The 26,595-nt window shown below is 36.3% G+C and overlaps 1 protein-coding gene across 1 annotated transcript in view; it reads right to left on the bottom strand.

Moving 5' to 3' along the window:
* The window catches only part of SPRED1 (sprouty related EVH1 domain containing 1), a 60,115-nt gene that overhangs the window by 10,531 nt on the left and 22,989 nt on the right, over positions 1-26,595 (bottom strand). The window contains exons 2-4 of the mRNA XM_059819589.1: positions 14,045-14,219; positions 5,993-6,161; positions 4,528-4,577 (exon numbers count right to left, since the gene is read on the bottom strand). Coding sequence (XP_059675572.1) covers positions 4,528-4,577; positions 5,993-6,161; positions 14,045-14,219 — 394 coding nt within the window. The remainder of the gene's footprint in view (positions 1-4,527; positions 4,578-5,992; positions 6,162-14,044; positions 14,220-26,595) is intronic.

The following is a 26,595-nucleotide window of genomic DNA, read 5'->3' as shown; positions in this document are numbered from 1 at the left end:
TAAGTGGACTAAATATTGCTAATCTTTAGTGTTTTATCATGTAGTATTTTCCTCTCCATAAAAACAATACAGTGTCAAGGGTAAATTATTTCACATTTCCTTACAAGTCATAACATCAAGTTATTTCTGTAAAATAAAACAACTGCGAACCTTTTGTTATAGAGAAAATAAACTGAATGGTTGCTAAATAGGGCATTTACAAAGAGGCACATGAACCATTTATGTCCTCCTTGCCTGCACCAAAACCACTTAAGATACATGTTAGTTGCAGGCCTTTTCCCCTTCATATTGACAAAAAGCCCAATGTACCTATTTTTGAAAGAACAAGCCAAACTTTTTTTTTCTGCTTATCATTTACCAGTCTACAGTTTTCTTCTGCCAGTAGTAAGAAATTCAAAAGCTTAAGTGTGCTGTTTCTTATTACTTCAAAACTGTTAAAATGTGTTGATAGCCTATAAATAACACCAGTATGGCTGAATCAACAAAACCTGAAAAAAAATTAAGACTCAACTGCTCTATTTTTCAGTCCTCAAAAGCAAGACTTACGCATTTCAGTATCCAAAACCCACATAAAAATACTTTTAAATGCATGAGCTCTAGATTTCATTTAGTTAGATTTACTTCTAAAGAAGAAAATAGCTGATTTTTCCATTTGTTTCATTTATTCTAGATGAGTTTTAGAGCAAGAGGTTTATATTTGGTAGAGGTAAAGAATCTGAGCCAATCTTTGAACAAACAAGCAAACTGACTTAAACAAGCTGTTTGTCTACTGCATTCAGAATGCCTGTTTTTATACCAAAAAATCCAAACCTCCTACCAAAACAAATTCCCAGTGTATATTTCCATATAAGTACATATACATTCCCACGATCCATTTACAAACATTACAGGAAGCTAGATAGCTCTGCATTAACTCATTTGTTTATTTCTATTTCAAATTAATCTAGTAAGACTAAGGCTTATTTAATGATATAAACAATTTGCATATAATACGTTCACTAAAAAGCTAATAGTAATTGTAATCATCTAAGCAACCTTTACAAGCAAATTTGAACACTTAAGTGATGGTATTTTTTTAATAGTAAGATTTTAACATTATTTGTGAACAACAGAGCATCTAAAGAAGCTATAATGAAGCTATGTCTTAAAATGATAAATTTGATCTTCAATAAGAATGCTGTCTGTGTGAGATTTTATTTAAAGAACGTAAAAAAAAAAAAAATCTAGTGACCAAAGATACAATATAACGAGCAAAAATGCTAGCCGAGAAAGCACAAGATCAGAGTTCAATTTTTGGATTTGCATTTAAGAGTTGCACATACGAGTTTTGGACAATCCTTATTTCTGCTTGCTACATCTATAAAATGTGATAATACTTATTACAAGTAGGCATTGAGGTTTAACAGCAGTGCCACTGACTAGATCAGAAGGCTATGTGTTTTGATCTTATTTGGATAATTTTATTTGCTCTCTGTAGCACTGAATATAACACAGCCAGGAAAATAACTGACAAAGCATGTTTTGCTGTCTTCATCACTAATCATCTTCATTTTTTAAAAAACACTGTTAATGAAATTTATGTACAAACTACATACTATATTCATACTTCAAATATGCACTAAATATACGATTCCTGCTGTGTGAGATGACTAGAACAGCACAGGCAAAACACCTTGACAGCAGATGATGTAACTGACAAAGACCTGTTAAAATTAATATTTTCAAAGGTACCTTGATGACGCTGTGGGGACTTTACCTACCATACTAACGAACGAAGAAAGAAATGAAACTGAAGAATACCAGTACACATGATAGTTACTACAGGTTATAAACAAAAACATAAGTACCTTAACAAACATGCTATGAAAAGTGAGTGTGAAATAACCCTTTTCTCTTTTCGATATTCTGCTATTTTAGAAACAACTTACGACTACGTAATATTTTTGATTAAATGGAGGAGCTCCACTGCTTGATCTTTTGTACTTCATTCCTTACAGGTTATAAATTACAATTCTGGAAGTTTGTTCTGATGATACAACAAACATCCCATTGCCCTCATATCCAAGTGTCAACCTGTTCTTTAACATTCTATCCACACTCTAAAATGCCCTTGCATAAATATACTCCAAAACTTACTCAAAAATACTATTAGAGACTTGGGAAAACAGCTTACAGAATAAATGGGGGGGGGGGGAATCATTAGGCCTTTTAAACTATAGTGGGGTGGGAAGAAGCGGGGACAAGTGAACATGACTCTTCAAATACATAATACACTATCTTTGAATAAAATGGTCTTAGCAGCCTTTCAAGTTAAAAAAACCCTGGGGTATCAAGTTCTGCTTACAACAGTATCAGTCTTGGAAGGGAGAAGGAATTAGTAATTTGGAGGAGAATGTATACTATTTCGTATTTCCAAGATATTCTTGATGACTAGACCTGGTGCCTGTAACTGAAATGCTGTAGCCTTTCTACACTGACATTCATAACCCTGCAATTACAGCTTCCTTATTGATACACAAACCTGATTTAGATGAAGCAGAGCTAAGCCAGGGTGGGTTCAGCCTTCCCTGCATTTCTTTTTTTTTCCCCCCCTTCTGGTGTTGTTATCGATAGGTAATTCCAGTATCATATATTTTACTTTGGTATGCAGAGATAGGGTAAGAGAGACTGGCTAGCTTTTTTGCCTCTAGAAAACAGGTAATTCTTGTGATCTATCCGCAGCACAAATCCACAATTAAGCAATGTGTGTTGTGGTGAAGTCATGAAATATGTTTTCCTGTCTGGAATATAACAGATAATTCTACCAGCAGTTTGCACCAAACAGGATTGTTTGTAACTCTTAAGTTATATATAGAGAGAGTATTTTTAAAAATAATGTATTTTTAAAAAACACATATAAAGTAAATCTACATCATATATTTAAATTTCTAAAGATATCTATATTTACATCTATATAGAATAGAGGCTGGAAATACACTTTTCTCCACTTTCCCAATAACAAACTTTGTAAATATAAAGAATCACAGGTATTTGCTTCCATTTTGGCATCCTTATATAGAAACATAATAACTAGGCAGTATAATCAAGAGGTAATTAGTTTCCTCTAATCTCGTTAGGCCTGTAGAAATGGCTCAATTATTAATCCTTGCAACAAAGCGTGTTTAAAGAAGTCTTTTAATGCAATCCTTAATCAGCTTTTAACTTTGGCACACATTTCCTCCACCCTGTCAAAATCTCATTCCTATTTTAAATCCAAAATATCTAATATTCATAGCGATTTTACTTTAAAGTGCCTTAAAATAGAGAACAACAGGTGGCTGCACAGCCAACACTTACACAGAGAGATACATTTCTTCCACCATAAAATGGAAAGAAATCAGAAGACTCTTCTGCACTGCCACTGCATTGCAGTATCCTTTCTAAATACTTGACTCTCAGTCTCCTATCATAATTTGATTCTGACCCATATCTTCAAAGTAGGCTGCTAATTTTCTTGATTCTGTGTTGCAGAGGTTCTACACTGCACCCATCTACACTGATAAAGAATTTAATATTGCATAAATGACAAAACCCTTTCCCTCAAGGAACCACTTAGGAATACTATCAGTTTTCTGAATCGTCACTAAGACCCCTGAGTCAACTTGTTTCTATATCAGCTTCATATTAATTTAAATACCTGCACTCTGAAAACTGAATGTATGTGTGAATAAAGCCAAGACTTTCCCTGAAACTGTAAATAGGAAAGAAGAGATGACAAGCACACATAGACACAAGTAGGTTTTTACTCAGTTATATTACAGCTATTTACTGTATACATGTATCCATAATATTTGTTTATACTGGCTTTTTGATTACATGGATTCTTGGCTACTACCAGGCAGTGCTACACATCAGTGTTACAGTACTTGATATGGTATTTGTGTAAAGCATTGTAACTCTGAAGCATAGTAGGAGATAAGTTTTTACCTCTTATGCCATTATGACCTATAGAAATTGAATGGTGCAAACAAGGATCAATAAAAATTTGAACCCAAACAAGTGACTGCTTTATCTTCAGCATGTTTTTAAAAATTACTCGTACTTCTGCCCTTGTTTGGACTAGATTCTCAGCATCGTTTCAACTCTAACCATACAATGTTAGAAGTGTCTATCACTGCAGAGTGAAATCTAGGAAAACAAACAGGATGTGCATGTAAAAGAAAAAGATTTCTGACCCCTCTTTTTTTTTCCCAGAAGAGTATGTCATGCTCCTATGAGTTCAAAGAGGACACATAAACTAGAACAGACATTGTAAACTTAAAAATTAAACTTAGGATGGTTAATCATCCTATTAATTAAATATTGACTACTTAGTTTAGGACAGACAATATTGTAAGTCTTCTAGATAACTGTTCTGGAACTTACTTCATTAAACTGAATTTTGCTATTGCTCTTATTTTGCTTATTCTCACTAATGAAAACAAAAATTGTTCAATGAATTTCTCCAAAAAATAACTGCACAATTAATTGAAAAATTTAAATACTCACTTGAAAGCAGTCTTCGGCCACTTCAACATCATTTTGGGACGGTGGATAACCTACAGAAAAAGTAAAAAAACCCACAAAATAGGCAAGGTTATTTTCTGTTTATTTACAGTTTACTGCTTCCAGAAGTCCATGCCATCCTTCAATATCCATCTATGATGATATAAATATGCTCATTTACTTTTTTAACCAGCAGATCACTGTATTTCAAATTGACTTTAAGAAGCACCATTAACTTCTACATTGTGTATTTTATATACTGAGTATTCCTAGCCACAATCCTCTCTCTTGTTCACACCTTTCTTGTAAAAGCATTTTCAAAGTGTCATCAGAAGTCAGAAGCAAGGGAGTCTATTCTTGTTAATGTAGCATTTTGAAAATTAAAGGCAGATAACATTTGGCTGGCATGAATGCATATTGTGCTATATTTTGCTAAAAATCAGCAGAAATTGGAACTGTGAGACCCTAAGAGAGAAAAGGTCTCATATGTTCTCTAATTATTTCTCTTGCAGGGATATGGATGATATCAGCACAATTAAAAAGAAGTCATTCTAGTATGTCGAAAAGCATTTCCCTTCAGAAATGTGTTTCTCCCTTTGCTAATATGGTAACACACATTAAATCCCTAAATTTAGAGCATTTCCCTTCAGAAACGTGTTTCTCCCTTTGCTAATATGATAACACATATTAAATCCCTAAATTTACAGCACATCACAGCACAGAATATTTTGTTTAAATTTCTCCGAGTTACTTTTTTTTTTTTTTTTTTTTTACAAGCCTGAAAGAGATGTTCTTTCCATTCAATAGACACCCGTTCTCTTCTCTCCCTCCCCCTCCCTCTCCAGCAATATATTTATCATATTTTCAGCTCAGAATTGAGGCTCAATGATCTTCTTCAGTTTGCTCACTAGTTCCATGAGGTCAGTGAAGCTCTGGAGCCAGTTAGCCATATTACTATTAGAGTAAATTCTTCTACTGTCCCATACAAACCTGTCCTCAGAACTACTCTGTCAGCAAACAAATAAAACTATTAATTGAAAGTATGTGCAGATAGAAAGAGAACTCAACAGGTCTCAAATCATTCAACTTCACAGCTTATCCTCTACGAACACAGAAACTGTAACAAGCTTCTGAGAAGAAGATCCAAGTAAGACACTATCACACTCTAGCTTCCTCCGTTTCTTCATCTCTAAAAAAAGAGGCAATGCTTTATTATGTAGGGATGTTTCGGGGACTTACCATATTAGTGTTTGTGAAACAATCGATTTAAGACACTTGGATGAATGGCAATTTAGAAATGCCAGAAATACTATTTAAAAACTGTTAAAATCTCAATATATTATAGATCAATCCACATCCTTAAATACTGTCAGCATTAATGTTGTGCAAAGTGCTTTCACTTATCACATTTACTAAACACTCAACACCCCCCTCCATCCCCGCCAACCCCTTCACCTGAAATATGTACCTTGAGAAATATCTTCTACTGCTCTCCGAATACCTCTGTCAAATGCTCTTGCGTCAGCAGGACTCTGAAATGTGAGGCCAAACTTTTTGTCATCAATCTTCCAGTGGTAAAATGTAGGAGTAACTTTGTTGTAAACGAGGTCCTTCTTTAATGTGCATTCCAAGATCACCTTCCAGAAACAAGACAGGAGGAAAAGATATCACTAACTAATACATCAAATTTAAGAACAAAAGGTAGTCTTCATGAATTACCTAAAACCATACATCATGAGAGCAGATAAAAGTATCTGTTTAAATTTCTTCCTGTTACAAGGATGTAACTTTAACTTCATTTCCGTTATGGCCAAATTATTCACTAACAGTTACTGATAGGTGGTATGAGTGAATCTTCTCAGCCTCAAAAGTCTCTCATACCTGCAGCAAGCACTTCTGTAAGTACAGACTTGCTAGATGTTCAGCAAAGAAAATAGGCCACACCCTGAAAAAACATTACTGTGCTGATAGCAAGTATTACTGTATCACTGGGAATTTTATTTGTATACTTATTCTACAGAATTTTTGAGCACTGGACTAACTTTATGCTGCTTTCAGGCCATATCGGTTTTCTCCCAGAAAGGCTACTAGACAAGAGAACGTATTACAGGAGAATTGTTTTAAAAACTGAAATTAATGAAAACTAAAATATTTTTGAATGTAATACTGCCTGTACCTAGACACAAAAATATTTATGGCTCAAGTTCAACTATAATGAAAACAGTAATTAGGAGTAAATAACAGAACTATTTGGCTACAAAACCATTACAGGTATACATGCACATTCAGTTATGAAGCAAAGTCGCAGTATTCACATCATTTCCCCACTTGAAATTAGCTGTTTTTTAAAATAAATTTGCATATTTAATTTACCTGCAAAAATTATTTTATGCAACATTGTTACACTGAATGTTTCTTGATTAAAAAAATCCAGGTGAACAAGAAAGTACGGAGGGACATGCACTGATCTGCTCCTGTAGCACTAGGTATAATAAAACACAGAGCAAGACGACCTGTATCCCTGTATTACTACTAGATTCTGAAAAACTACACTGAGAGGTAAATGAGGAATTTTAATGTTCTATAATTTCAACATTAATGTATTTTCAGGATTTTAGTATTTAATTGTTACATATGCAGCTTTTTGAGAGAAAAATACAAGATTTCTTACAGCTTGTGGAAAAATGAGGTTAATTATAAACATGAGAAAAAAATCTCCAAATTTGGAAAAAAAAAAAAAATCTGTCTGTACTTAGATTATTCTTACATATCCTTTGTGTTCTTCCTCTCCTTTCATTGTCTAATTATTACATAGGCAAATAGGGTTTTTTCTCCTGCTCTTCATTATTTATTCCCCCTACCCTACATCCCACCACTAATCATCTCCTCTCGAGTTTTACTGCCTTTAATCTCTGTCTCTAGAAGGATGACATTCTATCTGCACATATAAAATCTTTCTGCATTAAAATAATTTTTGTTACTCTACTCTGAATTCCCTAAATGGTCAACAATATGCAGGTACAACTGCCCATAAGAAAGCATAGGAAGGAATCTAACTATTTACTGTAGATGTGCAGGAAAAGGTGCTGCAGCAAAAAAAAAAAAGTATCATTCTGCAGTTCTAAGGTGTATTAAATGATCATTCTTTGCTCCTTTTGATGATTTTAAACTTGCTTCCTCCTAAAAAGAGGCGTTAAAAAATGAAGATTTCTCACATCACTGCATTTTCTAGGTCTGTGAGCACTTTCGGGGGATCTCTACTATATTAAACACCAACTACTTTCACACTATATTTTGTGTGCAGTTTCACCCAAAATATGAACAAAAAGTACTGCAAGACTGATTTTATAGCATCTCAATGAACACCTGCTCCCAAAGGAGTTAATCCAGATTACTTTAGACTGAAAATTCATATCTGGATGACAAATATTTTTAAAAGATAGTACCACTGGAGATAAACTACTGGATTAAAACTTATACTGAGTAGAAGCTACGATTTTCAAAAAAACCCAAACCAGAAAACCCCCAAACCAGAAAACCCCAACCCCAAAAGCCACACTGCTACCACCCACCCCCCAGCCCCACAACATTTTTATAAGACAAGCAATCATTAACAAGACAAGCAAACATCCTGTCCAACACCATGATTGTTTTCAGTTTGATTTAACAAAACAACAAATTTGACAGGACGACACTGATTTTTCAGATCTAAAGCTGTATGAAAACAGACCAGTTAACACAGAAAAATTAGTTGCATCAAAATTGTATGCGTTATCAGACATAAGAATCCATATAGGTGAGACTTTACGCCTGCCCCCGAGAGAAAACTCAGAAACTGTAGGTCAGAATTAGCAGTGGGACACAAATCTATAAACACCCAGCCTTCAATAGTTTTTGTAGCATCTAGAAATACTAAAAACCCAAACCAAACAAAAAACATACCAACCACCCCCTAAAGCATTTTTTTCTTCCCAACACACTCCTATGCTTTGCAGCAACAATGTATTTTTTCCCTGTTAAACATAATGCTGTCAAAGGCTTCTTTATACTGAAGCATGCAAACTATCATTGGGACTGGGGAGGAAGTATCCCAATACACCTATCTCCAAAGCCTGGAAATGGAAACCAAGCTTTTAGCAATACAGATTTTTTTTTTTTTTTTTGAGTCTTCAAACATCCAAACCTCCAATTATTTTTTACTTCATTTTGCTATGGTTCAGAACTCTCCACATCATATGTGAAGATGATATCATACTCTCCCACACGGTTACCAAAAATCTGCCTTCGCAAACCTTTTTAGGTAGATCTTTCCCAAGATCTCCAGTGATAAGCACAACAAAAACCTGCAAAATTGTAACTTAAGTGACTACGGCGTAACAAAATTGCATTTTTTAATAAACGTGGGTTAGCATGCTGAAGGTTTTCTTCATTTGGAGACTTAATATGACATCCATGCCAATGCGAAGCAGTCACCTTAACATGTAATGGGAAATGTTGCAGAGTTATCACACTCAAAACAGAAGAGCTCCAGATCCACATGATCAAGATCTAAATTCTCAGAGCATAAATAGGGCTGTATGTTTACGTACTACTATTTAACGAAAAAAAATCTTTTAATATCCAGATGTTATTAAGTGCAACATTAAGGAGTTCATAGCTACTTGTAAAAATACTTGCTTGCTACATGTTTCTTTTCTCACCTCTACAATCTACATCCTTTAAAGATACTAGAAACTGTTTGGCTTGTGTAGACAAGATGACTCTCTAAATTGGAAATTTTAAACTTCAACACTTCAAAACCAAATATTTTTAAACAAAAATAAGATGAATACTTAAGATATTAGCATAATTATCTAGGGCTTTTTTTGGAAACGAATATGAAAAACGCCTTATTGCATTTGATATACATTTCTGTTTTGGTAACAGACCCCATAATTGAACATTTCTAGATACTGGATACTATTTTACTGGTTTCTAGCTGTACTTTCAACAGCTTTCAACATTACATGTAGATAGTTTCACAATTTCTCATTCCCAGCCCAAACCTACAAACACATAAGCATATAGTTTTTGATGAAACTTCTGCTAAATAGAATCAAAGGCTTTTCTCTAGTCTTGGGACCAAGCAGCATGACCTGAGTTTATTCATGCTACAGAACATGTGGCCCCAGTGCCACCATGACCCTGTGACTTGATGATTATTCTGTGCATGCTTTTTATTTTTTTCAGTTCAAAAAGTAAGATGATGTAAGGACTGTACTACAACCCATCAAAATCAGCTTTTCTCAAAGTTTAAAGCCAATTTAAAAAGTAAATGATAAACTAAGTTTTTGAACAGCAGATTTTTAGAAGAGAACAGTATTTATATTCCGTTTCAGCTTTATATCTCTCCCTTTACACAATTACCTGTTCTTCAAAAGAAAGATTTTAAACTTTGATTTGTCACTCCTGACTCATGATCCAAAAGACACTAGTCACCTTTTTTTTTTTTCTCCTTCAGTAAAAACTTGCATGGCAAAGGACTGGAGCAGAAAATGAAACAGAACAGAGAAGTCTATTAGGCTTTTCATTCAAAAATGTAAAATTCAAAGCCTAAAAACCTGTTAGCTTGAGCCTAATGTATGTTTAACACTAGTGCTATTAAGATATAAAAGAGCTACTGTAAACACAGTAAAAGAGAGCAGCAGACCTGACCAGGTTAGGAGGGAGTGCAATTGTTCCAAGCAGACTGGCTGGAGCCAGATCTAGGAAGGTGAGTATAATAAAGGAGGAAACGTGTAATTATGTCAAAGTCTTCATGAAATACCCTTACATTCCAACGCAGATCTAAACAACCTGAGCAAACTAGCAGGAAGCATTCCCTCTCCTAAATTAATTCAATGATGCCACCACTTTGATCTTCTCAGATAACTAGGATGCTTTTTGTGAACCCCATGAGATGTTTTAAATAGCTCGGTACTGCACAAAAATTTTGGAAGTTCTACATGTAGCCTGAAGTTGTTTTGTAAAAGGTCTGATAGCAATATAACTCTCAGATATATACAGAAATGATGAGAAACGCCCCCAACAAGGAACCTGAATATTTTGATGTTCAGTCCCAAAGTATTTGATTTATACAGGTGACTGAGATCTATAGTCCTAATTAAATGCCCATATATCCTGTAAAATACATGGAGAGATCTGGCACATTGGAATGGAATTGCAATGTAGTGTCAGAAGCAGTACTTGGAGAAGTACACTAAAGCTAGTTTACAAGAAACAGTAAGAGAAGAGATAAAAGATCTCTGAATATAACCATTTAAGAGGCATCTGGAAGATCACTCCATCAAATACCTCATCTAGGAATTTCAAGTTGCTTTGGAATAAATTCCACCTTTCTACAGACACATAGGTTGAACAGTAATACTGGCATTATGATACCCATATATCTTACGTAAAAGCCATAGATGTGAATTCCATTTGCTCTCTAACCTGAGATATTTCAAAACCCATGCTTCCCTGCGTCCCAGAAAAGTGCTCCAAGTTCCACGCTATAGGTTTTCCAGCATAAGGGAATTTCTACACCTTTTCTGGAAGCTGAGCCAGTTCACAAAAGACTTACTGGCCAGAGGAAATCAAAATATAATCTAGTCATAAAGGTATTTTAACAGCGTGTAATGTGACTTGAAGGGAGGTGTGTGAAGACTCCATTTGAAAGGTTTACTTTCTTTTTTAATCCACAGAAGTATTTTCAGAAATGGCTGTGTGTACCTTGCAAGAAAGTGAGTGAACTGGAAATCATGGTCCAGCTGACCGAACCGTAATGACTTCTAGACCCTACAACAGATTAAACACTCCTGAAGACACATGTGCTCACAGTCTGAGTAACTGGAAAGTTCAAAATGGTTTAGGAAGCTTTATTAAAACAATATTGCTACTTTCTCTTTGCAAATACAATGGCAGAGCAACCAACTAAACAGCGTACAACTAACTTCAAAGATTATTCAGGTATGCAGATTTACACACTGAGGTCATTCTAAAATGAGATTAGAATAATAATGTTGGAGCACAGAAACAGCAGATTCAGTATAACTCTTACTCAAAATCAGAAGATGATCACAATATTTGGTCCATGTTCAATAGCAAACACAATGAACCCATAACAACTTCCACTTTTACTTTATTTTTAAAGAAAAAAAAAAAAGCATTTTATGCCACTGAAGTAATCTTCAACAACCCTTTTCAGGGTTGCCTCTTTGAAAACACAGCCTTCTCCACTCTTTCAGTTGGAGCAGACAATTACATTTCAACTTCTTGGTGGTGTTTTCCTTGGTCTTTTCTTTGTATTATGAAATATAATAGTCACCTGTCCATTCTATTTGGACTAAAAAACCAACTGTTTGCCTTCATTAAAGAAAAGGCTAAGGGTTGTGCTTGAACAGTGAATCCACAGGAATATCCTAAGGACAAACGTAAAACCATTAACTATACTGAAAGCATAAGGATCAGAACAAGTTTAGAATCAATGACCGGATCCCTGTCCAACAGAATTTCTCTTCCAGTTCCTGCTACAGTCCTTCTGAAAAAGTGGCATGACCTAACGATGTCCTCACATACCTTGGTGTAGGATCTTGCTTCTTTTATGCCAACAGGGGTCTTGTTGCATACTGTGCAACTTTGTTGTTAATTCATGACACATCAGCTGTTGCTTATAAGTGCATTATTTGAAGTCTGAGGAAATACATGCATACATAGCTTCTGTTACCAAAGCATCACTGGCTCTACAGTATTCTTCCCCACAGCCTAAATCTGTATTTGTTAGTTCCCTGACCTTTATTCAGTATACACTAGATAGATGTTCTTCCTAGCTGCATTTCTTCCATCTTTTATCCTGTGTTTTTGAGGGGCTGACTTCCAACAGCAACTTCCTAAAGCTGCAGTAAGATCAAGATCTGCCCTGACAGACTAGTAGGTCACATTCGGGGGCAGTAGCAGGGGGACAGACAGAGGCAGGACAGGACACACGCAAAAAAAATGAAAAAAAAGCAAAACAAAACAACCTGTTCAGGACAACAAAGGTTTGGAAAACATATTCATACTAACATGAACTCGATTTTGGACAGGAAGAGGAGCAGAGACATTTAAAGCCTCCTACCAGAAGTGGAAATGAAACAAGGCTTGCCCAGGGGAAGCAGGAGACCAAGCGCAAACAGACAGGATGCTGATGGCTGCAACATTTTCATATGCATACAGGAGAAACATAAAATGCTCAGAACTGAAGGCTGGTTTAATTACCCTCAGATTCTTAAGGCAAGCTGTGAATGTCAAAAGTATTAAGAATTAAGAGAAAATTGTCAAGTATCTCTAAATGCAATTAAACCCCTCAAAACCAGCCTCAATAAGGCTAAAAAAAGTTCTAAAGGGAACTACTGCAAAGTGAGGAAGGAACTGCAGGTGCACATAGCTGTGCAGGAACACAGGGTACTCTGCTAATAGCGCTACGCCTCGCTGAAACAACTGAGTCAGCAGAATTTCTATTTATATGCTCTCTTCCTACAACAGTCACAGTCAAGGCAGAAAACTCAGCCGTCCTGCCTCAAGGGAGAAACTGGTATGCTTGAGAAAGAATCAGCAGTACGGTGTAAGAAGCAATTCTACCTTTTAAGCTTACACAGGAGTCATAAATTATTGGCAGAAAAGAGAAAGTTCATGACAGAAGTCATTAAGATGGAGGTTTTGTGCTTTCCCCACTTCTCTTTGTTTCCTCAGTAAAACAAAACCCTCCCCCCTTCAGAAACCTATTTGACACACAAGTAACCAAGCAAGCCTTAGTAAGCCAATTTTGTCTTCCATACGTCTCCGCATGTAGAAATGGCTGAGATCCTACACCAGTTTTCCTTTTGTGAGGCTGACTTTCGTGATGCTGTTTAAGACCAAGTTTATTACTGGTATTTTATTTAATGGAGCTGATAAATGAGTAATGTCTATGTGTTCATCAAACCAGATCAATTCTTGGACCTGTCAGCTTCATGCTTTCTTCCAATGCAAAAGCTGTTTTCATGAAAAATGGCTACTTTTTGTCATAGCCAAATTCCACAACTCACTGAATCATTACTGAGGAACTCCTTCAGATTTTGTGTTTTTTAACAAGTTATCTCATTTTCCAACACTCCTAATAAACACAGTATCATTAGTGCATAAACAGGTTAACAAGAAGATACAACTTTAACCCTCCCTTGGAAAAAAAACCTGAGTAACAAAATGTTTCTCCAAATGGATGGAAATCTCCATTAAAAAAAACATGTTTTAAAGTTTGTAAAAAATCAACATGCTTAGTTCTAGAAATGCATGGTATTACACCTAGAACAAATAAATAACTGGCTCTTTAGGTATATAATCATTGATATGGATAAAAGCTCAGCAACAGCATTAAACTGAGACTATAAATTTACTTTCCAGTCTACAAGCAACAATAAGCAAACATCTATTCTTAGGTCCTATGTAGTTTTAATAGGAACATTAAACGGATGTAAATTGTTACCGTTTTATCCCTGAGTCGTTCTCCATGGATAAGAAAATCAGCACAGCTATTCTCTTCCTGGGGAATGACTTTGAAGACTGTGACACAGCTTAGTCCACCCCCTCCAAGTGGTAACCATCCACCACTTGAGTCATCCCGGGTCATCACCACAGCTCGCACTCGTGCATAACTATTACTGGAAGAGATGCAAAAGAAGAAATTAGTTTTCCATAAACGCAAACCAGCTAAGTCTAGTTAAAAAACAAACCAAAACAACACAACAAACCCACAACCAGGATTACGGCAATTAACATCGTGCCGTTTCAGTCCTTCCATAACAGTCCAGAAGAAACCAGTCTAAGAAGACCCTCTGAAAAATGCTCCTCTGTACTTTTATGCCTTCATTAGGACTTCTTGGAGCTTACATGCGACTCCTTGTAAAGAAACTTAACTGGGCAATATAGTCCCTCAGAGTCAAAACTGATATTCTTCTAAAAACTTTAGAGTCAGTGATCTAGCTAGAGAAAGTCAGGGATGGGAAGAGAGTAAGAATCAACTCCTGATTTATTTTAGACTAATAATGAAGCCAGTCAGCCACCATGAAATTGCACAGAAAATAGAACAAGAAAGCAGAAAGAGGTCAGGCCTTCTGCCACTGAAATCTAAACAAGGACAGGCTTCTAGCCAGAAATCCCACTTCCTTTCATCCCTCCCTCCCTCCTCCCCACGCACATAACCTGTCCTTTGCAAGGGTAGCTCAGGACATACAGGCTGTGGGGTTCGACAACAGAACCAGTTATGGCTACTTAAAACCTAATATTTGCAGTGTGTACTAGCTGGTTCTCTCCTGTATTCTCAGTGTGTGGAAAATTACTTGCATTTTACAATTTAGCAGCTTTTTCCATCATTTAGCATTTTTATAAAATAAACAAATGGTTATCACTTCATTACTTAAAAGCCAAATTACTTTCTCAAAGTCTTGGAAAAAAGAGGTTTTGGTGATGATTTCTCTCTCTCAGCTTTTATTTATTTCTTTTAAATTAAATGACACGTTTTAGTTTTGGTTATGAATTTGCTGCTACATCAGTTGGAAAACCCCATGGTTTACCAAGGATTTTGTAAGATCCGACATTCGAAGTATGGTTTACTTCATGAATGTAATAGTCCATGAATGAACATTCCAACACTTTAAAAGAAGTAAGCTTCTTGATATCTTTCGCAACAATTTTCTGACTGAGGGTTTAAGTATTTATGCCACTTAGCATTAGTGATGTCAAATTTAAGGACTGAACAGGAAATATTAGAAGAGGACAAAGTTGTTCCTTCTTTACAAAATTATTTGTGATATAACCATTCACCAAACTGTTTTATTTTAAAATGATCACTGCTTTATTTTTTTTCCCCCAAATGTCCCAAAATAACTGAAGGTAGGCTTTTTTGCGTAATTAATATATTACATTCTCACACACACACGATTCACACATATGAGTCACTTTATGTATACATAAAAAAGAACTTTGCTGCAAGCATCTAAAGCTTAAACATGTAACGGTTTGCAAAATGGGAAATAAAACAAGACTATCCAATTTTAGCTTATAGACAAGCAAATTTGTTTATAGAGACTTTGTTTGCCCCCTCCAAGCAAAAAACCAGTCGCCTCCTCCCCCTAAACCTCATAGTCAAAATGACAGTTCAGGCAATGTTTCTCACCATTTCTGCACCAACATCTTTTAGTAACTCTTCCCACACAGCAGACAAATATAATCAAGGAAAATCCAATCCTTCATTGTATGCATCTGTAAATTCTAATGTCTGCAAATAAAAATGGCTATATCTTGATGCTTAATAATATTACTGAAAGTTGAATCATTCATTGGTCTCTATCACTGTATTCCACTCAGAGATAAGTTCAGATTGTAGTTATATGTTTCAGACACAGGTAGTCTCTTTATCTCAGTTCTCTCAGGTGAAGAACCTCTTCTGACAGAAACTGAGGAGACTGGGACTTTCGTCTGAAACAGTAAGAAATAGGATGCACCAACTGGTTAAACCTACACACTCTTTGCTATTCTCCATTCAAGAGAACCACAAATTTAGCTTCAAAAGTTGTTCATTCTATAAATTTGGTTGTAAATCTGAATATTAGAGCTTTCTTTTGTATACCAACAGACTGCAGCAAGAGTTCAGTTAATCATCATTCAGGGATATCACAGAACTTCACTTGGGCTACAGGAGAAAACCTGAACTATAACAGCTTGAATTATTTTTTTTTAAATGAAAGTTTACACTCCATATCCATTTTCTTTTCAAGAATTGCTAAAGAGAAGCAAAGATGGAGGACACATGTCATACCACAATGGCTTAGATACTTCCATTTGCCAGAATTTTTCTGCCAGTGTTGGGCTTTTTCCCCCCTTCCCTATACTAAGATGCCTAGTCTGGTCTAGCTAAGAATCTTGTGTTTTGCTTCTATGTTTTCTAAACTGTTTTGAACAACATTTATCCTTTCAAATATTTTAGAAACTACTGTCAAATCCACTGCATTAGTGCAAGAGCCAAAATAAAATTCCCCAACAGGTAATATTTAATGAATAACCTCTTAAATTGAAACAAAACTTTTTCCAGACAACCACCCTGTAAATTAACTAGAGAAATGCATTACTATACTTGCAACAATGCCAAAGACTATGAAGAGATTGCTTAGTTTTGTGGTTTTGTTGTTGTTGGTTGTTTTTTAATATTATTTTTTATATTTTAAAGGAACTCGCAATCAGTAACAATAGCTATTTTTAGTAACAATATAAGTTGCTTTGCAATTAGTCACAAAGCAGCAGCAGGACATAGTGATTTCCATTTCCAGAATCTTCTGCCTGTCACACTACTGGTGGTATCGAAACGACCCAGATGTCTTGTATCTCTAAGTGTTATAGCCCCATCTCCTTTTGGGAATTTCGGAACAAATTGCTAAACTGCCGGTACAGTTTAGCTGTGGGGAAAAAGGGCAGACAAGGCTCCAGTGTTTTCCGGCACCAGCCCTACAGCCTAATGTTTTTACCTACTCTTGCATGTTTAGCAGCTCTATCAGGAATAACTAAACAAAAGAAAAACAAACAAACAGGGCAATCAGTTAAGCATTGCTCTTATGAAACCTTACACTAGAGCTACAACAAGTACGTGAAACATAGCATGAAGAGCAGTATTGCAACAGCAGGCCCAAACCTATTGTATCACATCCAACCTTTCCTGAGACCCCCTGATTTTGGTTGTGGCCACTGGAAACACTTGACACAGACCAAGGTTTACAGGAAAAGCTAAATAGGATTCTGTCCATAGGAGCATACTGCTTCCCAAGAGTCAGTGCTGAGCACTGGTGAAGACTGGGGACAACCACACCAGAATCCAATATCAATTCCTAACAACTCTGGAAACAGATCTTCCCTCCAACAGCTGAGTGCCTCAGGTAAGGAGATGAGAGTTCAGTATTCTTACACTGATTACAGTGAGCTATAAATTGTGATGAAGCACAAAGAAAAAAAAAAAAAGGTTATCTACAGTGTTATTTCCCCCTGGTAGTTAAGAGCTACTGAAGAGTACAGCATGTGTCTGAACAGTATACCTATTAAACTTGAAATGAAGTATTTTTAAGATAGCATAGCATGCTGTGTAAAGTTTAATTCTAAAAATATTAGCAAATGAAGATGAGTCTTGTACCAAAATCAAAAGCTGGAGTGGGGTGAACTAAGAAGCCTGAGAAAGCATTAGGGTGCAGAAACAAAGGGCTACAAACTGTAAGTGGACAGGAAAGGTAGAAGACTTACAGTCCTTGCCTGCCATCAACTTTATTTTAAGAACCTCAGGCACTAAAATCTGACCACAGGTTTTAAAGACTCTCTCCTCCCTCCAAAAGCTGTGTGTTTTTATCATTGTAATGCTCTTGGGCCCAAACTGACTTATGACCTGAATGACCAAACTGTTCAAGCCTGGGAAGCACTCCACTGACCTTGACAGCCTGGGATCTTCAGCTGAGCAACTAATGAACAATCCTGCTTTTGGTGGCTAGGGGGAGGAACACAATTGTAATTTCATCACTATGGCTTTTTTTGTAAAAAATAAACTATTTTGATAATTCAGGGTATTTCTTATGCATAATATCAAGCCAATTAAAGATACCAAATATTGTTACAACATTTGTCCTTTCTTCCATTAGCGATCCAAAAGAGAGTGAAGGTTAAGAATTTCCTGCCAAAATATTTTTCCCAGAGAAAAAGGGGAAGAGATGTTGAAGGAGGAAAAAAAAAGCAGCTATCTTGTTGCATTACATTTATTTTAACCCAGTTTCAACAGTATGCAAATCTTCCCTCTCCTAGATTCATATTAAGTATTAAGATTCTTTTACTTGCATTGCATCTTGCACATTTCTATTTTAATATAGGACTGAAAAATAATAACAGTGTGATCTCAGAAATGTTTGTTAAGACAACTGAACTGCAACTGCAAATTGTTTTTTTGGAACTATAAAGCTACGACCATCACCATTGAGAAACCTGGATCTTCAAGTGGAATTATAAACTGAACCATACAAGAAACTGACACTCTTCGCTTTGGTAAAAATATTTAGCATTATGGTTTCTTTCAAAGCTGGAAAACAGATTTGCAGAAAAGGACCTCAGGTTTCAGGTGGACACCAAGTTGAACATAAGCCAGCAACGTGCCCCTGCAGCAAAGAAGGCCAGTGGTGTCCTGGCCTGCATTAGGAGAAACACTGCCGGCATCTCCAGGGCAGTGATCCTTCCCCTCTACTCAGCACTGGTGAGGCCACACCTGGAGTGCTGTGTCAAGTGCTGGGCTCCCCAGTACAAGAGTGATGTGGAGCTCCTGGAGGGAGTCCAGCAAAGGACACTAAGGTGATTATGGGACTGGAGCATCTGTCATATGAGGGAAGGCTGAGAAAGCTGGGGCTGTTTAGCCTGGAGAAGAGAAGACTCTGGGCTATCTTATCAACGTACATAGATACCTGAAGGGAGGGTGTGAAGAGGACAGAGACTGGCTCTTTTCAGTGGTACCCAGTGACAGGACAAGAGGCAATGGGCACATACTGAAACACAGGAGGGTCCATTTGAACATCAGGAATGACTTTTTCACTGTGAGGTTGCCTGAGCACTGACATAGGTTGCCCAGAGAAGTTGTGGAGTCTCCAACCTTGGAGATATTCAAAAGCCGCCTGTACATAGTCCTGGGTAACGTGCTTTAGGTGGCCCTCCTTGAGCAGGAGGGGTGGGAAAGACGACCTCCAGAGGTCCCTTCCAACCTCAATTATTCTATGATTCTTTCTTTTATTTAATATCGTATCTCAAAGTACAGCGATTTCAATAAAATACAACTTTATAAATAGAACTAATATGGGTTAATTGATGAGAATTCATGATACGTCAAAGTAAGAGTTGTCACTATGCACAACTGCTGTTTAAACGCTTCTGACAAAGCTAAGGGAAAAAAAAAAGAGCATTCTGAAAAATCATGACACACTCCGCTATGAAATTAAACTATCTTTGCTGGCATGCAAGTAACAACTGCAGGCTGATCTCCGAATGTGAACTGGTCATGGATCAAGGCTCTTTACCTTTGACTGGCACTTTACACACATACTTTAACCCCTTCAACTTCTGGTGCAATATACTTAAGTGTTTGTAGCCTCACCCAAAGAGCATACATGAACCACACTTGGCTTTTTACGGTTCTTATTATCCAAATAGCTTAGTAGAAGATTTTACAATTCCCAGCTAGAGAAGTGCTCATGAATACATGCATGCCCAGAGTACCAAAAGGTAATACCAAACCACTGAGCTGAAGTCTATTTTACTTGCAGAAAACATTTGTTAAGTATTGGCTCATTTTAGAAAAAAATAACTAATTTCACCAGTATCACATGAACATACTGGTACACTGCTGATGATACATAAAGGTTTAGAGAATGACTGCCACTGGCACAAAACATTAATGACTTATCTACAACAGAAGGAGATGCAAATATAGCACGAGTACTAAAGAAGACATAATTTACATCAAGAAAACATATGACTACACAGGCTATTAATTTTTATGAAAAGGAAACTGCTGTATATGTATTTTTTGCCATAATAACAATTACTATATGAGGCTCTGCCTGACATGACTGTTACCTTTCTCCTCTCAAAATTATACCAGCAAATCAGAATATACACCAAACTATTATGCTGGTAGAAGGCAAAACTTTGCAGATTTTCTCCTTTAAGAGAAAGGCAAAAGGTATTCTTCACAGTAAAGACAGGTACAGCAACGATGTGTGGCTACTATGCCTAAGAAATTTATTTTTGTGAGGAGCTTAGCAAGAGAAGACATGGATTTCCAGAAGGAACTACAGACAAATGCTGTTACATTTAGGAAACTGATACCCACACTGATTTACAGATGAAGAGCTTTGGACTTTACCAAAAAACCTGAATGGGTCATTCCTGCTTGAACAACATTAAAAAAAAATCTACTTACAGAAACCTGAACTACCGAGCAAAATGGCTTGAACCCAAAATGGCAGAAGGAAAAAGCTACGTGGGAAACTGTATTACGTAAGGAGGGGATAAGTGGTATCCTGAAAGAGCCAAAAATACTTGATTACACAATTATTATTCAGCAGGCGAGGCTTGTAAAACAAGGTGTTTGACAGTGCACCTACAATTCAAAAGGGAAAATGAGACACAAATGAATAAGCGTCCAGAACTGGAAACCATCAAAACAGTATATTGCTGTTACGAAGTGCTCTCTTGGACACAACATCAGAAAAAAAAAATGTTTAAAAGAATAGTAGCACTAGTGCCACATTCCTATTTGAATACAGACAACTTAAGATTTGTGAACGCGTAAAGTAACCAATGCTGCAAGGAAGAACAGCTACTACCGCAAGAGCTTTTGCAAAGCACAAGAGCACATGATGAATGGAGAAGCTGTTAAAAAGATTTGAAAACCATGAAAATTACACATAAAGTAGGTATTTGACACTTCTGTGAATAACATTTTAGCCTTGCTCGACAGCACCTCCTCTTGTTTAATAATTGTAGCTAATTTCTATTACTTCTGTACATCATCCATGAGAATTGGTTAAATGAAGTAATAATTTAGCAGACTAGAAGGATATCACAACACATACTTGGGTTCCACCTCTTTTAAAGAAACTGCCTTCTAGAGGCCTAAGTTTTTGTAATAGTATGGATTTTGTAACACCATCTGGTCAAGGGGTATTACTTAGAAAATTGCATCTGATATCAAATACACAAGCAAATAAATTCAAACAAGCTTATTTTTCTTTCTACCCATTCCCCACAGAAGTTAAAAAGAACCAAATTAACATTCAAAGATGGTTCCACAGATTTTGGACACATGTAGCAGAACTAAAAGAACAGTATATAGTATGTGGTTCCCCTTTGTAAGAGTTGGTGAAATGAGCCAGACATGGAGGATGCTTTTCAATGACCTCCACAGCTGCCTGCTTAACAACAGAGGACTGCTGGTACCAGAGACTCCTGGATTAAATTCCATCCAATTTTAGGCAGATTAACAGAATTTGAGTGGTAAGGTCCTGCTGCTCGTGTGCCCCCAAAGTTTAATGGGCTTCCTCCAGAAAACCCTAAATTTGCCTCATTCTTACAGGCTGACATCCAAGAACTTCAGAAATATCCACCCTTCATCCCAGCCTGGTTTCTCCTCTCTCTATGTATTCTCATAGTTTTTTCTTCCTCCTTACCCCAGAATTTCTGAAGATCCAGAGGACTCTCTTCACTCCATTTATTGCACAGAACTGTCTGTACCTCTTCTAATTTTGTGAAATCACTACTTGTTTCTTATCAAGTAGCAATCAAGCTATTGGGTACTGATGCCATGTATTAATTGTGACTTGCTTAGCATGGAAACATGTAGATAAAGATGAAAAGGCCCACAAATAAAACAAGAAAAAGAGTTAATTTTTTAGATAAGAAAAGTTTCCATTTCTTTCCAACCTTGCAAAACCAGAGGAACATCTAAAGAAACGATGGAAGACATGCTTTTAATTTTCTCCGGCACTTCAGCAAACTTAGGACAAGCACAAGTTTGTAGCTTAAGGCAGATTCCACTGAAACAAAGACAACTTGACACTTCCAGTAAATGTCGTCAAACAACTTCCATCCAGTCTAGAAGGAAATATTTTATTTTTATTTTTTTTTCAAATGAAGATTACAGATTCAGTTGTGCCTTTTATTTTCCTTGGAATAGCAATGATTAGTATAGTTTATGATACATAATTTAAGGAAAGTTTTTGAGGTAATAGTTATATCTGGGCAAATCAGAATTCTTTCTTTTCTCAGGGCCATCTTCCTCCAGTCTTACATACTCACAAAGTCCCTGAGCTTCACACAAGCATGCAAGTACAATTAGATCACCCTCATAGTCAAAGCTATTAGTCATCTAGCCATCAAGATTAAGGATGGCAAGACTCTGGGGACCCTGTTAAGAGGAGATGTGAATGCATTAATCAACAAGTCATTTTGCAATAAAAGTTCTTGACCGCTAAAATAAGATAAAGGTAACTAATACATTGAAAGAAGACCATAGTAAGATTCCTTATGAATAATTATAGCTACTGTAAGAAGGTATGACAGGCTGTACTGAATATACATTAGTTTCAAACAAGCACCTGTGTACTTTTTATTCCACTGCTCCTTGCATTTAAGATTAGTGCTCCACAGATGTCCAAAAAGCTATTATTCTCCTCCTAACACACCTAAGAACTTATTTAGCAAAAATAAAGGACAAACCAAGTAGACCCCACTATGCTTTCTCTAACACAGCAGAAAACATTGTCTCGGATTTTGTGTTTACTATGTCTGAATTTCTTTCAGCTTGTCCTGGACTATACACTCTTTGGGAGAGGGACCATCTGTATCAGCGTAATTCAATAGAGACCTGAGTGCATGTTGGTATACAGAGCTTAGCTGGTGAGCTGCTACATATTCTTAATCTTTTGGCAATACATTTATGGAAGAAAAAAGCATCAGTCCCACTGAGTTTACTTACCTCAAGCAACACTTGGTATTAGGTAGGCAACCACAAAATTTAAATTTTAATCTTGTCACATTAAAACAAATTTATAAAAGGTCCAGAGCATTCCTGGCATGCATTTCCCACTCAGCCTGCACAGAAAAGGAACACAACCTGAAACCAAATAAAGCATATCCACACTTATAAAAATAATCTTCCTCTGCCTTGTTGAGCTGTGAGATTGCTAATGAATGTTGTATAAGCAATAGTGTTTTAAAACTATGTGAATTAAAAGTGTAACATCATTTGGTGGTGTTGTTAAATCTAAAGCTTATCTCAACATTTACACTGATGTGGCTTTTCAAGGACTTTAACCTGCCCATATGAAAGTGATCTTGCAAAGTAAATTACATTCCAGTAAAGTCCCTAATGCTAAATTGCTATTTTTAACATAATAAGAGAACAACAAAAGTCAAAAAGGATGTTTCAAACACACACAAATGGACAAATCATAAATGTCCACACTAACAAAACAGAAAGACTACAAGCCAAACTGCAAAATGCTTAATAAATAGCACCAAAATCAGAGTAAAAAAAGAAAATCTGAACGAGCCTTAAGGAAGATAGCTTGTGAACTTACAGATCTGCTTTAAAGGTCTATGTTCAGTGACCGAAAGGAAGCTACCATTCCCTCGCTATGCAGCACCACACTTTGTGGTTTGAATCAGTCTTTTTGTAGTTTTAACAAACCACGAATATTTGGGATAGAGGAAATAAACTGAGACAGACAAGTGAAAGACACATGCAAAGATTTCTATTACAATAATCCATCAAAGGAGAGAAAACAAAAGTTTAACAAGATTATACAAAATGTTTTAATGGTATGCCCTTCATATTTGCAATACGTCACCATGAACAATGTGACCTACATAGCCGATATATAACTGTATGATCTATGTTTGATAATCTTGGTAATAATTAGCATCCTAGCTAGCAGTCTCAAACATAGAAATAAGTGATTCACAAGTCCTAAGGTCAGAGAACATAGGAAAATTAATAGTGACTCAAAGAAGTGTAACTAAGCCTCGTGTAACTACATTCCCTGCTCCATCTACTGCTAAAGTAAGACTTTTCACAAGTTTCTACAAAAAGCTGTAATGAATAAATGGGTCATGCATGAACATAACATAGAGCAAAACCGCACACTGAAAGGCCTCTCAGTTCAAAAGGAAAATTATTTAAGTTGTATTATTTGCTGCTGTTCCAGAAGAAAAGTTTAGGAACTTGTAACCAACTGCACAGAAAAAGAATAAAAAGTATACATGCATCCCCCCCCGCCAAAAAATGCAACAAAACAAAGTAAGAATACATTCACACTTCATAAATGATAGCTAGTCAAGAGAACTCCTACAATAATCACTGAATGTCTCAGTCTACTCAGCAACTGAAAAGGGATCCACCAGCTACATTTTCCTTGTTTTGGCAATGACAAAGTCCTAAACAAGGCGTTACAACACTGAGATCATGAGATGATTTAGTGTTATGATTACATCTCGTTGCTTCCTCTTTGGACTTTTCAAAACCATTAGTATCATTAGAAGTTAGGGGTCTGGAGTGGGACTTGACCATAAGGAGGAGGAAGTTCTGAAAAGGGTGCTGGAGACAGCGAAGTCAAACTGCACAAAGTATATGATTAGAGTATCAAGAAAGCAAGTGCAACATGACACAATGCAAGCTCAAAACAGTTTTTAGACAGCAGAATCCAAGCAAGGAGTAAAAGAAAGTTCTTTCTGCTCCAGTCAATCTATGACACAAAAATGTCATGTAGGAACAACTAGGCAGATTTTTTTTGGTGCAGCTCTGACATCTATGTTGCACAGTTTTACTAGACAAAACAGATTGCTATCCACCCTAAAAATATTTTAAGTGGCTATTTGCCACTTCTATTACACAAAATATGGTATAATAAAATAGTTTATAAAATTTACTATGAAGTACAAAATTGAAAAATCTTACTAAGATAAACATTAAGTCGTTCCACAAATATTTGTGTTCTTGTATTTAACAGCACTGAAAAATGAATCCTGACTGCATAATTGAAGAAATACAAACAGAAAATTAAATATCTCTCTCTGCTTAGAGAGACAGAAGACAACATTATATAGTCAATAAATATAAGGAGACATTAAACTGGTGGAATGGACAAATAGCTGTAGATGGTGAAGATCAAACTCAAGAAACAGGAATCTAAATTTGGCTGTTTCATTTGTACCCCTGTGTTCCGTTATGAACTTTCGCTCTTATTCCAGCAACAGAAGGACCTTCTCTATTCATATCCCAAGCACAGGGTCTACTATTAAAACAGCAAAAATTACAAATAATTTTCCCTTATTATAAATAACAATGAATTTTGAGTACTTTCATCTGCAATGAGACTGTCCAAATAATCCCAATAAACCAGAAGTCATTAACTGCTTTACTAGCTAAAGAAAAGCAATCAGCATTTGATTATGCATCCTGAAAAGTGAGGTCAAAAGACCAATAACATATGACAAATAACTTCTTTAGTGATGCTAACAAATAATCTCTAATTTTTGAGCCAAATTTTTCCACTATTTAGGAATTTAAGCCTAAAGTACTAGCTGTATCATAAAAGTTCATCTGACAGAATTCTGTAGACTTAGTTCACAACCCAACATCGGTAATGCATGCATCCCATATGAGCTTTACATACAGGATGTACAATAGTGTTTTTGAGGCCTCTGCTTCTTGAATTTGGTTGCTCAAACATCAAAAAGTTATTGTGTCTGAAGGGAAAAAAGAATATTCCCTAGTCATGCAGTAATTCCTAGACAGAATTAATTTAGCTGTAATTTTTATCCATTCCTCCCAGTGTTATTAAAGACTTACCATTATTTTTAAAAACTTACTGACTAAAAGAAAAATCAAGAGAGAAGTGATTGTTTGAGTCAAAAGATTCTAGAACCGTCACTCTGCAATTTTAACTACCTGATGATTAAAGAAGTTCATCCTTGTTTTCTTCACCCATATGTTGACTGGGAAGTGTTGTTGTGTGACCGGTACTCAACACAACCATCTACTTGACGCATTTTCACAAAAGACTGAGTAAAAAAAAACAGTATTGACTATTCCACATAAAAAGCTGATGTTTAAAGAAAAACAGCTGACACAGTTGTTTCTTTAGGAAGCACAAAAAAGAAAAGATTGCCCAAGAGTTATTTAAGGGGAAGAAATGGTAGCTAAAAATGCCAGAACTCAAGTAACAGATGTTTCAAAAGTCAGTGACATGAAAAGATTGGGGGGGGTAGGAGGGTGGGAGGCGCGGGGGGGGCAGGAATAGGGCTTGCGTAAATTTTTCCCTACCAAGTAAATAACATTAAAAATAAAAGGGGGGGGGGGGGAAGAGGAATAGGAGAGAGAGAGAAAACAGCATCTCCTTCTCCCAAACAAGAAACAGACACATGAGGAAAAACTGGGTGCCCTTCTTCAATGCATGCAGCACAAAC

The sequence above is a fragment of the Gavia stellata genome, chromosome 7 (assembly GCF_030936135.1).
Source record: "Gavia stellata isolate bGavSte3 chromosome 7, bGavSte3.hap2, whole genome shotgun sequence".
In the NCBI taxonomy this organism is placed as follows: domain Eukaryota; kingdom Metazoa; phylum Chordata; class Aves; order Gaviiformes; family Gaviidae; genus Gavia; species Gavia stellata.
Note: the sequence above shows the minus strand (reverse complement) of the source record. Positions and strands in the feature narration are given on the sequence as shown.